This window comes from Drosophila miranda, chromosome XR, assembly GCF_003369915.1.
Source record: "Drosophila miranda strain MSH22 chromosome XR, D.miranda_PacBio2.1, whole genome shotgun sequence".
NCBI classification, from domain to species: Eukaryota; Metazoa; Arthropoda; class Insecta; order Diptera; family Drosophilidae; genus Drosophila; species Drosophila miranda.
The window spans coordinates 3,931,149-3,945,348 of NC_046674.1; the positions used below are offsets into that span (position 1 = coordinate 3,931,149).

General features: G+C 43.0%; 1 protein-coding gene across 1 annotated transcript; it reads right to left on the minus strand.

The window, feature by feature from the left end:
• Positions 1 to 3,502: 3,502 nt before the first annotated feature.
• On the minus strand, positions 3,503 to 8,337 carry LOC108152876 (POU domain protein CF1A). Its single transcript, XM_017282507.2, is given in 1 exon segment — positions 3,503 to 8,337. A coding segment is annotated over 1 exon segment (2,268 nt). The 5' UTR covers positions 7,425 to 8,337; the 3' UTR covers positions 3,503 to 5,156.
• Between the last annotated feature and the right edge of the window lie 5,863 nt (positions 8,338 to 14,200).

Consider the following 14,200-nt stretch of genomic DNA (forward strand, 5'->3'; position numbering starts at 1 on the left):
GCCAGAGTTTTGGGTGACGTTCGTCTACTCGTAGTGTCAGCCATTTTGCCAGAGAGCCAGAGAGGTGGCACAGAGGCATCGGCACCACAATGGCCATATGCCCCGACCCGCCCCCGTCCTCCGTCCCCCGTACCGGCCATTGTGCCACCGCCGACTGCGTCTCCGACTCCGTTACCATTACTCTGTCGCTGTCGCTGTGTCGCCGTGTCTCTGCCTCGGATTCAGCTTCTGCTTCTGCTTTCTGCTTTCAGCTTCTGCCTCCAGCTTTTGTTTTTAGCCATTGTTGCCACTGCTGCTGCTGCTGCTGCTGTTGCTGCTGCTGATGCCACCGCTGCTGTTGCTGTTGCTGCTTTTGCAACATTTGAATGATTCTCGTTGGTCGTGTCAGTCCCACGGGTAATTATTGACACGGTTGTATGCACGCAGCCCAAAAAGCACACCCGAGCAACAACAAAAGCAGGCGGCACGGTAGCACGGCGGCAGTGCGGCGGTGCGACGGCGTATTGCTTTGCCACGCGAAAAAAAAAAACAAAAAATACAACTCCACTCGAAAATAATAATGAAAATGTCGGTATTTTATGCCTCGAGGAGGGGTTTCTCTCTACAGAGTTAATAGATGATATAGGAGGGTGGGTAGGGGAGGGCATCGGAGGGTGTGCTGCGGTATAGGGGGTGTTTCCACTGTCGCACTTGGCACGCACACGGGGCCACGATTAAAACCAATGAAAACTACAATTTGCCCTCGTATATTAGTAGTAATATTATATGTGGAATGTGCTTTTTTAACAGCAAAGGTAGGTGCTCTATCTATAATGTGCGGTAATTAAACTTTCGAGGAAAATAAAGACCAGGCCTATGGGGATGTAAACGGGAAATGTGTAGGTTAATCATCGGCATGCTATGGAGAAATGGCTTCCCCAAATTCCCTTAAATTACCCCGAAAATATAAATATTTAAGTTGATATTTTTATCAAACCTAAAGCCCCACTAAAACACCGATTCAGAAAGTTATATGAAAACCAGAACGTTCCTTAGTAGAGCACTCTTTTTTAATGCGACTTCTCAGGTCAGTTAAAGCCCTTAGACCCCATTAAAGCGATGATTCATCCTCAGTAAGGTATTTCTCTGATTTCCTATAGACAATCCCTGAAGCATTCAACCAAAAATTAGCCCTAGAGAATGCAAGGAATATGGAACTTTTCTAATGAACACACTCAATATTAGATGGAACATCTAGCACCCATTAAATACCCAAAAAATAACATTTAAATACTTATATTTCAGTTAGCATTAGCCCAAAATTAATCAGTGACTAATTAACCCCCAAATACTAGACAATCCCCTCAAACATTCCCCATAAATTCTCATAAAATTAAAGAGTATTTCCAGCGTGGAAATAAAAAACCTTTTCTTTCGCGCGTTTTCTATCTATAAAAAAAAAAAAAAACTTTATATAGCCCGAGGGGCAGGTTTTATCTATTGTAGGTGGGTGTGTGCATATGCGTTTCATGAGTGTATGCCCCATATGTGTGTGCGAGTGTTTCAACAACCCCAAAAATGGCAGGTGGCAATAGATAAACGTATGGAATAGTAGGAGGCTCTTGTGGGCAGGCAGCCATGTTGTTTCCCCATTAAATTTCCCATTTCGCTGTCTTTTTTTTTTGTTGTTTTTGTCTGTCTTTTTTCGTTTGTTAGAAAATAATTAAGAGAGCAAAGAGAGGGGGAGGAGAGAGAATATAATTATATACACGATATTTAATGGATATATAGGGGCAGGTATATCTTCCATAGATATTGTTCAAGTGCATGCAGCCGCATCGCGTGGGCGTTTGATATACACATATTTATGTACATATGTACATATGTATGTATGTAATTTTCATTTATTTTTTCATGTAATTTCATTCCGTTTGTTGTTTATTTGAAACATTATAAACCACGCGCCAAGGGTTCAGACATTCGGAAAACATTCCTTGCCGTCGCATAAATAAAAATCATTGCACCTTGCGCTTCTGTATAAAATATATGTATTATACATATTATTATTGGTATTATTTGTTGTTTCGGTTTTGTTCGATTGTTGTTTATATACTTAAGCCTAAAACTGGCTTTCAATTACGCGAATTTATTTCGAATTGTCGAGGGGGAAAGAGCAGGCAAGAGGATATATGTACATTTGATATATATATTTACAGAGGCTGATGCAATTTTTATGCAGAATTACTAACCAATATTATTGCGAGCGCCTGGATGTACGAAATTGTTAATCAACATCAAAATGAAATATGCATTTAAATTATGAATTAAATGTTAAAAGCGTGCGGCACATTAGAAGCCAATGATGGAGACAATGCGACGCCTCTCGCACGCCACGGGGGCAATGTGCAGACGACAAAATGTGCGACCGTTTTAATGGTACTTTATGATTTTGTTTTCAGTTTCAGCTGATAGCGTTACAAGAAGGAGCAGATATGATTAACGTTAGGGATATAGCGAAATATTTTTTAAAATTATACAAGTAAATACTAAGAACTTTGAAGACATCAGATGATCGTTTAAAGTGCTTAATTCTTGGAAATGATACAATCGAAACCCAAATCCCAATACCCAATAAAATATATATTAAAATTCCTGTCATCCAGAATGAAAAAAGTATCTTTAAATGTAACTTTAAAGTCCATCTTAGCTTATGGATAATCTCTAACTAAGTTATCAGTAAAGTCTACTAAATCTCAGAATCATTCTAATTTAACCCCGAAATCAGTAACCATTGATAATTACCAAAAAATGAAAGCACCAGTGACCGTGTAAATCACTGGAATTGTCACATTTTACGAGTACTTATGGCCACACCAATTGACGTCAATCTTTTGTGATGATCCGTCACAGCGCTGATCCTACAGACCGGAGTCGCATCAGTTAAGGCCTTATAAAAATGTAATTTCCCCCAACTGGCACGCTTTTTTATTGGCCCAACGATCTCTGAACAAAAGCGATTCCCAATTCCGATTTCCGATGTCCGATGTCCGAGAGATGTCCGTGAGGAGGGGCGTTCCTTTAGTTAATTGCCAATTGCATTCGCACTGACGGTAGGGGGGCAATCTCACATTATAATATCCGCCACTTAATTGTTTAATGGCTTTTCGAACACTTTAAGCAAACAAAAGGAAATTAATAATACGCGCAATTAACGCATATTCCATTGATACTATATAAACGCCCTATCGCTGAATCCTGAATCGCGAATCGTAAACGTAATATCTGCAAATGAAGGAGACTGTAAAAGTCCCTGTTAAGCGACTCGTAAACTGTTAACCAAATTTCAAAACTCAATTGCTAATTAAATCATAATAAAAGGATGTGGTTGTTTGTTTTTTTCGAATAATATTCTTTTTTATTTTTAAGAGTTTTTTTTGTTGTGGTTTCTTTTTTCATTTTTTCTTCTTGGTTTTCTTGGTTTTTGTGGGGGTGGAATGTGCACCGCTTTTTCTTTTTGTTTTTGTTGACTTGGTGCTTCTTCCGTTCGGTATAGCATATATATCTATCTGTACGATATATAATTTATAATTTAATATACAATTGAGGGCATGGCTTAAATCTTAGATATTCGGTTTTCTCTTCACAAAAATAGTTTTCAACATACCATTTAAAAAAAAAAAAAAAACAGACAAATTAAGTTTCTAAAAAAAAGTTACACCCAAAAGAAGTAAAGGAAATTTTGCTTAAAGTTAAGAACAAAATTATGCATTAATTTCGTGGCATATATGTGTGTTTATGTTCTATAAAAAAAAAATTTAGTTTTCTTTTTATTTTTTTACACATTTATTCGTTTATTTTGTTGCTGCTCTTGAAATATTTTCCATGTGTGTTTATTTTCATTCGTTTCGCATTTAGGTTTCTTTTGTTTTTCTTTTTGGAATGTACATCAATTTATTATATATTACAATTTATATATTTAGCATTGTTTCATAGTCGATTATTCGATTATTCGATTATTTAGTTTTTAAGATTTAGCTATATTTCTGGGGGTTTCTTGCTTATAGAGAGAGAGTACTGTACTAAGTAACTAAAATTCACGTTAAAAATTACCGCCTAGAAATTACTCGTACAATTTGTATATTTTATAAATGTTTGTTGTATTTATTTCATATGGTTTTTCAAAGTTTTTTTTTGTTTATTAAAAAAAAAAATTCTACAATTGCATTTAAAGCTAAGAAATATGACTTAACTTTAAGTTGTTTTCCATTTTATTTACAGATGGTTGTTTTTTAAATTTTTTGGGGATTCTTCGATTCGATTCGATTCATCGTTCGTTCTGTTTCGCCGCGCGTTAAATTCTACGTTTTTTTATTCGATTATAAAGATGGTTGTTGTTGTTTTTGTTTTTGTTTTTAGAGTACAATCTACTGGCTATATATATATAATATATATAAACACGGGGCTTGCTTTTAAGAACCTTAAACCCTAGCTAGAACATTCGATCGTGTTTCGTGTTGTGTGGTGTTTCTTGTATCTTTAAACCGCGCCACAGTATATAGTAAAAAAAAAAGTATCTGTGGACTGTGTTTGGATTTACCTTTTGTTGCTTTTGGAGAGCAGCTGAGGAATTTGATTTTTGTCTTTTTGGTTTTTTAACACTCGAGTCGCACTTTTAACTAGTTTTGTTTTTTCCTTCCATTCCGTTCTTCCGTTCTTCCGTCATTTAGTTTTTAATTTTTAGTTTTAGTTTATTTAAATTTTAAAACAACATCACTTGGTTTCACGTTTGATTTGAATTGCGTGTAGTTTCATTACATATATGTACATATGTATGAAAAAATTTAGTTAATTTGATTTAATTCAAGTTTTTTAAACTTTAAAAAAAAATTGTTTGTGGATGGCAGCTCCTTCTCTCCTCAAAAATGAATCCCTGCTTCCTGCTTTCTGCTCCTCCTTTTAGCTGAAGTTTTAACACAGATTAATGCACTGGTAAAAAAAAAAATATTGAGAATTCTTCCCCTAGATCCGTCTTCCTTCCTTCTACTAGATGTATTCTATATATATTTCCCGATTTCTATAGCTGATTCCTACGGCTGCGGCTCACGCTTGAAATGCGGCCACCCGTTCGACACCGAGTCCTAGGAGGACTCGTAGCCAAACCAGGCGGCCGACGAATGCTATTCCCCACCGGCGCCGCCAGCACCACCAAAGCTATTGAAGTGACGCACTGCACCGGGCGCTGCGGCGGCCCCAAACTGGAGGCTCAGCTCGAAGAGGCGGCGTGCGTGCAGCTGCTGCTGCTGCTGCTGGTGGTGGTGGTGCTGCTGGTGATGGTGGTGCTGGTAGTGGTGGTGCTGATGCAACGCCGCCGCCGAATGGGCATTCAGATTGAGATGCCCCCCTAGGACACTCGAGGCGGAGCCTGGCGATGCCGCACTCGGCGGCTGCAGCGGCAGGCCACTGTTGCTGCCGGCTCCGGGGGAGAGCTGGGAACTGCTGCCTCCCGAGGAGGCGACGCCTGCGGCCGCCTGTTGCAAGTGCTGGGCATGGGTATGCTGCAGCTGGTCGCTCGTATGGAACAGATGCGGATGGTGGGCGGGATTCAGGTGCGGATGCTGGTGCGGATGGGGATGATGCGGATGCTGGTAGCGCATGGGATCCATGTACATGGCGGCTGCTGCAGCGGCTGCTATGCTGGAGGCCTGTTGTTGCTGTTGCTGCTGCTGTTGTTGCTGCTGCTGCTGTTGTTGGTGGTGTTTCACCTGCTCCTCCGTGTTGTTGTTGTTGTTATTATTATTATTGTTGTTGGTGGTGCTGTTGTTGTTATTGTTGCTAGTCTGATTGCCAGCGGAGGAGCTGCCCAGCGGACTCTGCGGCGACATTACCTGGCTGGTCATCGTTGCCGATGATCCCACACTCGACGACGGTGTGTTCGGTGTATGCTGCTGCTGATGTTGCAACACTTGCTGCTGTTGCTGCTGCTGCTGCTGTTGTTGCTGCTGCTGCTGTTGCTGCTGCTGTTGCTGCTGTTGCTGTTGTTGTTGCTGTTGGCTAAGACTATTAAGGGATGCAGGAGTGGACGCAGCTGCAGCTGAGTTCGACTCCTGGATTTCTGATTGCTAGTGAGCCGCCAACTGGTGAGCGGCTACCGACGCCGATTGCATATTCTGGGGACTGAGCATCGGGGGGCTGTGCGAGTGCGAATGGGTGCCCATGGGGCTGCCGTGCATATCGTGGTGTGGGTGGTAGCCTCCATGGTGCATGTGCCCCGGCGGCATTCCGTCCATCATATCCCCACCGAGGGTATTGGGTGGCGTCATCCGCTTCTCCTTTTGCCGGCGATTGCAGAACCACACGCGGACCACCTCCTTCTCCAGCTGCAGCGAGTCCGCCAGCGAGGAGATCTCCTGTGCCGATGGCTTCGGCTGCTTGTGGAAATGCTGCTCGAGGGCACCCTTCACGCTCACCTCGATGCTGGTGCGTTTCTTGCGCTTCCGCCCCTGGGCGGCGATCTTGTCAATGGATGTGGGCGATCCCGTTGTGGAGTCTGCCTCCTCCAGCCACTTCTGCAGCAGCGGCTTCAGCTTGCACATGTTCTTGAAGCTCAGCTGCAGCGCCTCGAAGCGGCAGATGGTCGTCTGGGAGAAGACGTTCCCGTAGAGGGTGCCCAGTGCCAGGCCCACGTCCGCCTGTGTGAACCCGAGCTTGATCCTTCGCTGCTTGAACTGCTTTGCGAATGCCTCCAAATCATCGGATGTGGGGGTGTCCTCCTCGCCACCGCTGATAGCGTCCCGATCGCCGCCGCCCATGTGATGTGCATGGATATGCAGCTGGGGGGACTCCCCCCTCAGTGCATGATGCAGTGGCGCCACACTCTGGTGGTGCGCGGCCGCCGCCGCATGTGCCGGATGGTGCAACATCCCATTCATTGCGTGGTGGTACTGCAACGGGGAGCCGCCAGTCGGGGCGTAGTGGCCGGCGTGTGGGGCATGCCAGGCGGCATGGGGCGAGGGCGAGGCCATGCCCTGCTGGATGCGTGTCTGCTGCGACAGATGCTGGGACATCTCCTGCTTGACGGTGTCCGCTGCCGAGGCCACAGCTGCGGCGGCGGGATGGTGGTGCGTGTGGTGTGTGGGCAACGACCACGGATCGGGATGCAAGGCGCTCCATGAGCCCAGACCGGAACCGGGACCCAATCCGCCCAGTCCTCCGCCACCGCCGTTTCCCTGGCCATTGGGCGACGGGGAGGAGGGCAACTGGTGATGGGCACTGGCTGCCGCTGCGGCTGCTGCATGATGATGATGATGGTGTTGCATGTACTTCATCTCGCCGGCATCGGCGGCCGAGCGGGGCGAAGATGTGTGATAGCCACCGCCTCCGCCGCCGCCGCCGAGGGCCATGTCAAGATCACCGCTGGGCGGCGTCATATACGATGTTGCGGCCATCCCCACCGCTCTGGGGCTGTTCAGGCCCTCCACGCTGGCGGGGTAGGGCTCCAAGTTGGGGCTCAGTTTAACGACTTTGTACACCGATCGATCGAAAGGAAGACCAGTGTCCCTATGCTCATTCCACTCGAACCGTGAGGCAACCGTCTTGAAGTCTTTTACGGGGTACGTGGCAGGCGCAAAAATATTCCAATTGGCGACGAGGGGCGACGATGGCACCGACGGCGACGGCGACACTGGGCGATGGTGTGGCACCTCCAGTGGCAGTGGCAGCGGCGGCGACAGCGGCGACTCCTCTCCTCTCCAGCAGCGTCTGGCGCTCAACAAGTCTTCAATTTTCGCGGCCCTCGAAAATTCCGACGGCAACGTCAGCGGCAACGTCAACGCGGCGAATGGATCGATGATGGATCGTAAATCTTTGAATATTTTTAATTCAAAATTTATCTACTCGATAGGATCTCTGGGATCTTTTTATTATTTATTTTATTTTTGTTGTTTTTGTGGTTGTGATTGTGGTTGTAATATATTTTAATAGCACTTTTTAAACACTTGGCACTTTTCGTGGGCCAATAAAAAATAGTATTCGGTTTGCGGGGAAATTCGCTTTTTTTTCAGATCATAGCAAGGCTCTGGGATGATGTTGCTAATGAGTGCTGAATGCTATTGCTATTGCTGGTTACTGGTTACTGGTTGCTGGTTGGTCTCAAGTCACAGATAAAAAAGTACTCTGATTGTCAGATTCCGATGATGTTCCCGTTTCCGATTCCGATTTGAGATTCTTTTGCTTTTGCTTTTGGCTGAGAGATTTGATTGAGAAATTTCAAAACACAGACATGACACACAGAATCGGACAAGAGAGACCAGGGAAAATTCACGTGCAGACTCGTAGAGCTATCGAAGTGAACTAACCGTCATGTCTCGCGCGGCAGCGCTACGTTGAGCGCGGCTCTCGACAAGATACAAAGATACACGCACACTCTCGCATCCGCACGGACACAGACACAGTCACAGACACACGGGGGAACATTTGTGAGATACAGCGCTACGTTGAGCAGTTCGGCTCTCGACAAGACGTTGCCACACCGATACACCGACGACACATATATACTCACTCTCTCACACACAGGGAAACACTCCCCGTACGAGCGTACGAGCTACGAGCGTACGAGCGTACGAACCAGTTTTCAACCCAGCCTGTTCGAAGCATTCAGTGCGCGCGGGTTAGAGGAGCACAGCTAACAGAGCAGCCAAGGCACTAGAGAGAGATGGCCTGCACACGACTGGAAGAGCAACTCTTGCGCTCTATTGGATTCCACATATTCCAGTTTCCAGCGTTACGCCCACAAACGAAACGAGAGACAAAACGTAGCGAAACGAAACGAAACGAACGACAGAGCGGACGTTCTCTCGTGTGTGGTGTGTGTGGTGTGTGTGCATTCCCATGCAAAAGTGACATTTTTAATTGCCAAAGCGGCAAAAGGTGGCTGCCAGAGCGAGAGGACACGAAACGAACATCGGACATCGAACACAAACAACATCGCTCCCAGGGCTCCCGCGCCCCACACGGGCAGGGCGCGCAGCACAGAGCTCTCGATAGTCCGATAGGAGAGCTTTTTAGTGGGGAGCACGGAAGGATACGCGACGACGCCTCCTTTCCACAAGGAGAAGGAGCTTTGTTCAGTTCCCGGCTGCTGTTCTTTGGATAAAGAGACAACTTTTGGTTTCGTTTGTGCCTCTTTTTTTGCTGTGTGGTCGAAAGAACAGAACTGGCTGTCTGTAAAATAGTTTTTTGGAAATTCTAAGCAAAAGATATAACCTTTTGCCATTCGAAATCACTCAAAGAATTAACATTTTGCATGGAAATCTCATTCAGAAATAACAGAAATGGAAATTCAATGCCAAAGCCAGACATCTTCATCATCAGAGCTGGACTTCTTTTCTATTGTTTTCTCCATAGAAAGCCCACATTGTCTGGCAAACAAAATACACAAATAGTATCTGTATCTTTCTCTGGCTCCTTTTGTGTATCTGTGTGTGCGTGTGTGTGTGTGTGTCTGAGTGTCGAGTGTTTTGATTGTTGCATTAGTTTACAGTTAAATTATAACCGATGGTTATTGATTTGCTTTATCTGTTGAAGTTTCTTCTGCCAAATTGATGCAGAAATTAACATAGCAAAAGGGTGTATCGGGTGTATCGGAACACTCTCTTAGTAACAGATACAGATACATTGTCTCCAGTCTTCAGTGTGCAGTTTTGTTGTTGTTTTTTCTTTTTTTTTTGATTTAGTGCAGCGTTACGCCAACAAAAGAGAAGCAGAATCAAACGGAAAACATATCAAAAAGTTTATAGCAGGTTCCAAAAGGGAACAATGATTGAATGAAGACGGAGAACAATACAAAAAAAATAGTTTAAATATACTAAGAAAAGATAGTTGGATAAATTAAACTGCGCCAAGAACTGATAGAAACATAGATACATATTAGATACAGACGCATAAAGATATAATGTAAGGGATAGAAATATGTACATATATTGATAAATCGATGCCAAAACTATTAAGAAAAATAAAGTCCACTCTCTTTCATTAGCTGACTAAGAATGTCTTTTTCTTTGAAGTCGTTTAACTATATTTATACAGATATACCCAAGAAATAGATCAGATATTTATAAGCAAACTTTTCCTCAATTTAAGCAAGATAAATGCCATTTATATCCTTCAAGCCCACACCAAAGTTGAGGTTTTTAAGTCTCTCCCACAAACACTTTGAAAACTGCTATCGTTTTCCCACCCCTTCTCTAAATGTACACCCTCTCCACCACCCATTCATGCCACACTCATAGACAACACTCATTTTTGGGGCAGGTCAAGAGCTCAATCAAAAATAATTATGCAAACTAAGGTCATTCCGAACGAGACAGACAGAACGCCAGGGGGCGACAGGGAGACGGGGAGACACAAGTTCAACAGTATATTTAGCATGAAATTTGTTCGGGCATTTTTTTCCACATCTCCATATCCTTTCGGCCATGCCACACACAACACTTGGGCATAATTAATAAGCCAACACAGCACAGCACAAACCAGCGCATCGCATCGCATATATTTTCAGCCTCATTCCCATTCCCTCCCAATTCACAGACAGACAGCCAGCCAAAGAGTCACTGGGCATCATCATTGTTCATCAGTTTGTTGTCCTTAGACACTACAAAATTTACATGATAATTAGGTGGCGCGGCGGCGCTAACCAACAGAGGAAAAAAAACGCATTTAAATTTCAAATGTCGAAGGAGAAAAAATCCTGTTTTTCCCGCACTCCGATGAAGAGTAGAATGCGGCGGTGTGGTGTGGCATATGCTAAATGCGCACGCGCCGCGTTTTTTTTTTTCTCTCTCTTTCAGGAAAGGACTTGTTGCATAATTATGCGCCGCATGCGAGTAAAAAAAGAAAAAAACAAAAAACAAAAAATGGATAAAAAACCTAAGCGCTGCGTTTATGAATGGATTGGAAGAGGAGATCTCTTGCGGCCACGGCCACGGGCAACGGCAGCGCCGCTGTTGATTTTTGGATGATAATGAGGCTCTCCGATTAGCATTTTGCCTGCATTTTTATACAGTCTTCTTTTTCGTTCACACTCCAGCACGGTGCTCCTCTCTCGCACTTCATTCAATGCCCCGCCGCACTTGTTTATAATTATTAGCATAATTTTCTTCTTATTTGCGCATTAATTTGTTGAGGAAACTTTTTTGGGGCGTCTGTTTTCGGTAATTAAAGTGCCATAATTTGCCCAAAAAAAGACATATAAACGGGGTCTGGTTTTGATCGCTTTGTTTATCGCACAATACAATTAATGCACAAGTGCTATACACATATATTTGTATCTGCGTATCTGTATCTGTATCTCTATATATGTAGCTGTCTGGGCTGGAATGAGGGTATTCCGGCGACTAATTTGTGGCAAATGCAAAGCAATTTCATTTGTTTAAGTGAATTTTAATGCATCTCAACACAAATTTTATTGAAAAAACACTTTATTTTATTTAAATTACTGAAAGGTTTCATATTTTCATCAATTGGAAGCAAACGAAGCCTTATATGCAACGACAACCTACCGTAACTTGGTGTTGACTTAACAGATTTTAATGAAACTGGTTATTTTTGGAGATCTGTATGAGATAAGTGAAATTATTCATGTTTGGTTCATCAATTTCATATAAATATTCTATATTTCGTTTGGTCAGTGATAATATTTAAAAATAAAGTCATTTATTGAAGATTTCTCTTCATTTTACAGCAAATAGAAGCAAAAGAAGCCTTAAATAAAATGACAACCTATCGTAACTTGGGTTTGGATCAGCAGGTTTTGTTAAAACTGGTTGTATGGGTAGATCCTAAAGGGATATGTATAAATACTCAAGTCTAAGATTTATTGGTTTCATAATTTCCTGTAAATACTAGTATATATTTCGTTCGGAGAGAGATTTGATTGCCATAATTTCCTCAACAAATATTTTCTACATACAGTATATACATACAGCATATATTTCAAAAAAGTAACGTCGAAAATATGACAAGAAATGTCCATTATGCCAAAAGGTTATCCTAAGAAGTAACCCAAGCTAAATCGATTTAGCATTTCACATGCAATTAATCCCTTCTTCGGGGTCTTCTGTTTGTGTCTTACCTACATCATCTGCCTGGCAAAAGTTCATGCAAATAATCCTTACATCATCTTCATTTGTACCCCTTCCCCGAAGTCCTGTCTGCCGCTGCCCCTTCCCAACAGACCCGCTGCCGCCACCCTACTCGCTCGTATCTCTGGCTCATTTGCAAACAAACGTTTCATTAAAAAGACACACACATCATCCTACCATCATGCTCAGTTCTCATCCTGCAATCCATTTGCCTACCGAACTTCTTCGTCGCGTTGCGTCGCGTCGCGTCGGTCAACTCTTTTTACCATATGCCCAAAAACCAAATCCCAAATCAGTTTTTTGCGCGCCAAAAAGAAAAAAAGGAAGAAGCCCCGAAGAAGACAACCCCTTGAGGCGCAACCCTTTATCCTTTGGTTCTTTCTTCTGTTTGCGGCAAGGTCAACTATCATCAAAATATCTAGATGCTCACGTAGGCAAATTGCATATAGGCAAATGGAATGGAATCCCTCGAATCTCACGGAGAGATGCATGCAATCCATTTATCATTTTTGCAATTTCAATTTTTGCAATTTTGCATGCAACGGCCGTTAAAAAACCCAAAGCAGAATTCTGTCTCTGTCTCTCTCTCTCTCTCGGTTGCTTATCCTTTGAATCCTTTCACTTTCGCTACCTACAGGGAGAGGAACCCATCATTGAGTTTTGCCAAATTCCAGCACACATCCTGCCACATCCTTTGCCGCTTCCTTTCTGTCATATGCAAATTAGTTTGAGGCCCAAAAAAATAGAAATAGAATTTCGGTGTCCCGCCAAAAATAAATTTGTAGAACGGTGCACAAAATGGCAATTGTTGTCGATACCGAAGGAGGAGGAGGAGGAGGAGGGTTAACCGTTAACGGGAACGGGAACGGGTGTCGTGTCCCGCTTTTCGGTTTAAATGCATTTTCTGGTGCGCCTCATTGGCTTTCGGCGTTCGACGTTCGACGTTCGACGTTCGCCTTTCGGGCGGCCTGTCAATGAGACCCCGCGTGTGCAAAGGGCAAATATGCAAATTAGTTGGCATTTTTTTTTCCCCCCCCTTTTTTATTTTTTATTTATTAACTAATTTATCTCTGCGGCGCTGTGACACGTCCCATAGGCAGAGAGCCACAGAGCCAGAGAGCAGCAGACCATCAGCCCATCGGCTCCGTCAGGGTCGTGAATTATTGGCGAATGCCAGCCATAGAGGAGGTTTCGACAACAACAACAACAGCAACAAAATAAAAGCATTGCAACACCTGGACACAATTTTTTTTTTAGCATGTACATATGTATGTGTGTATGGATGTTTTTTGCTGACTTGTGGGGTAAGCGAGCGGCTCTTTCGACGGCCTCCATTAAGCAGTTAAGTAGGTGACGGCAGGAGGGGGGGGTTTCCGAAGGGATTTTCATATTTAAAAGCGTCCTAAAGTGATAACAAGGTTGGAAATGTTGCGAACCACTTGAGAAAAAAATTTAGTAAAAGTCTTCTCGGAAGTATCATATTTTTATAGGACTTTTGCATACCAGTATAGCTCTGAAAAAAGAGTCTTAAAAATCAAAAAAATTACTACGTTGAAGCCCATCTTTGTATCTAAAGCATTTTTAACATAAAACATTACACTGAAAGATTCACTTGAAACCTTTAAATAGAAGATACATAATGAACAATATATTAACAAAGATGGAAAGCAATAGGTTCCAAGAGATCATTCCTCAAAAGCCCTTCATGAGCTTATCAAAGAAATTATTCCCCTGAAAGCACTTTAAGCTTCCTCCCAATCCCTGAGAGATGTATTATTTCGCAGAGAGATCATTCAATTAAGTATTTTCATCCTAACAAATAAAATCTTTCTACTGAAAACTTCTTCCTTTGAAGCACTTGATAGCATATATAGATCTCCATACACTAATCCAGAATCATTCCTTTGAAAGAACATTTCCTTTGAGCACTTTAGTTCTACATCTTTAATAAACCTTCCAGAGTACATTTTATTGATCAAAAGTTTAGTAAAATCACTTTTTTGTAAACATTCGAAAGCCTCTCTCCAAATCATTCCAAAGATGATCCAATAACCGATAAAAATTCGCTTTTAAAGACACACCAA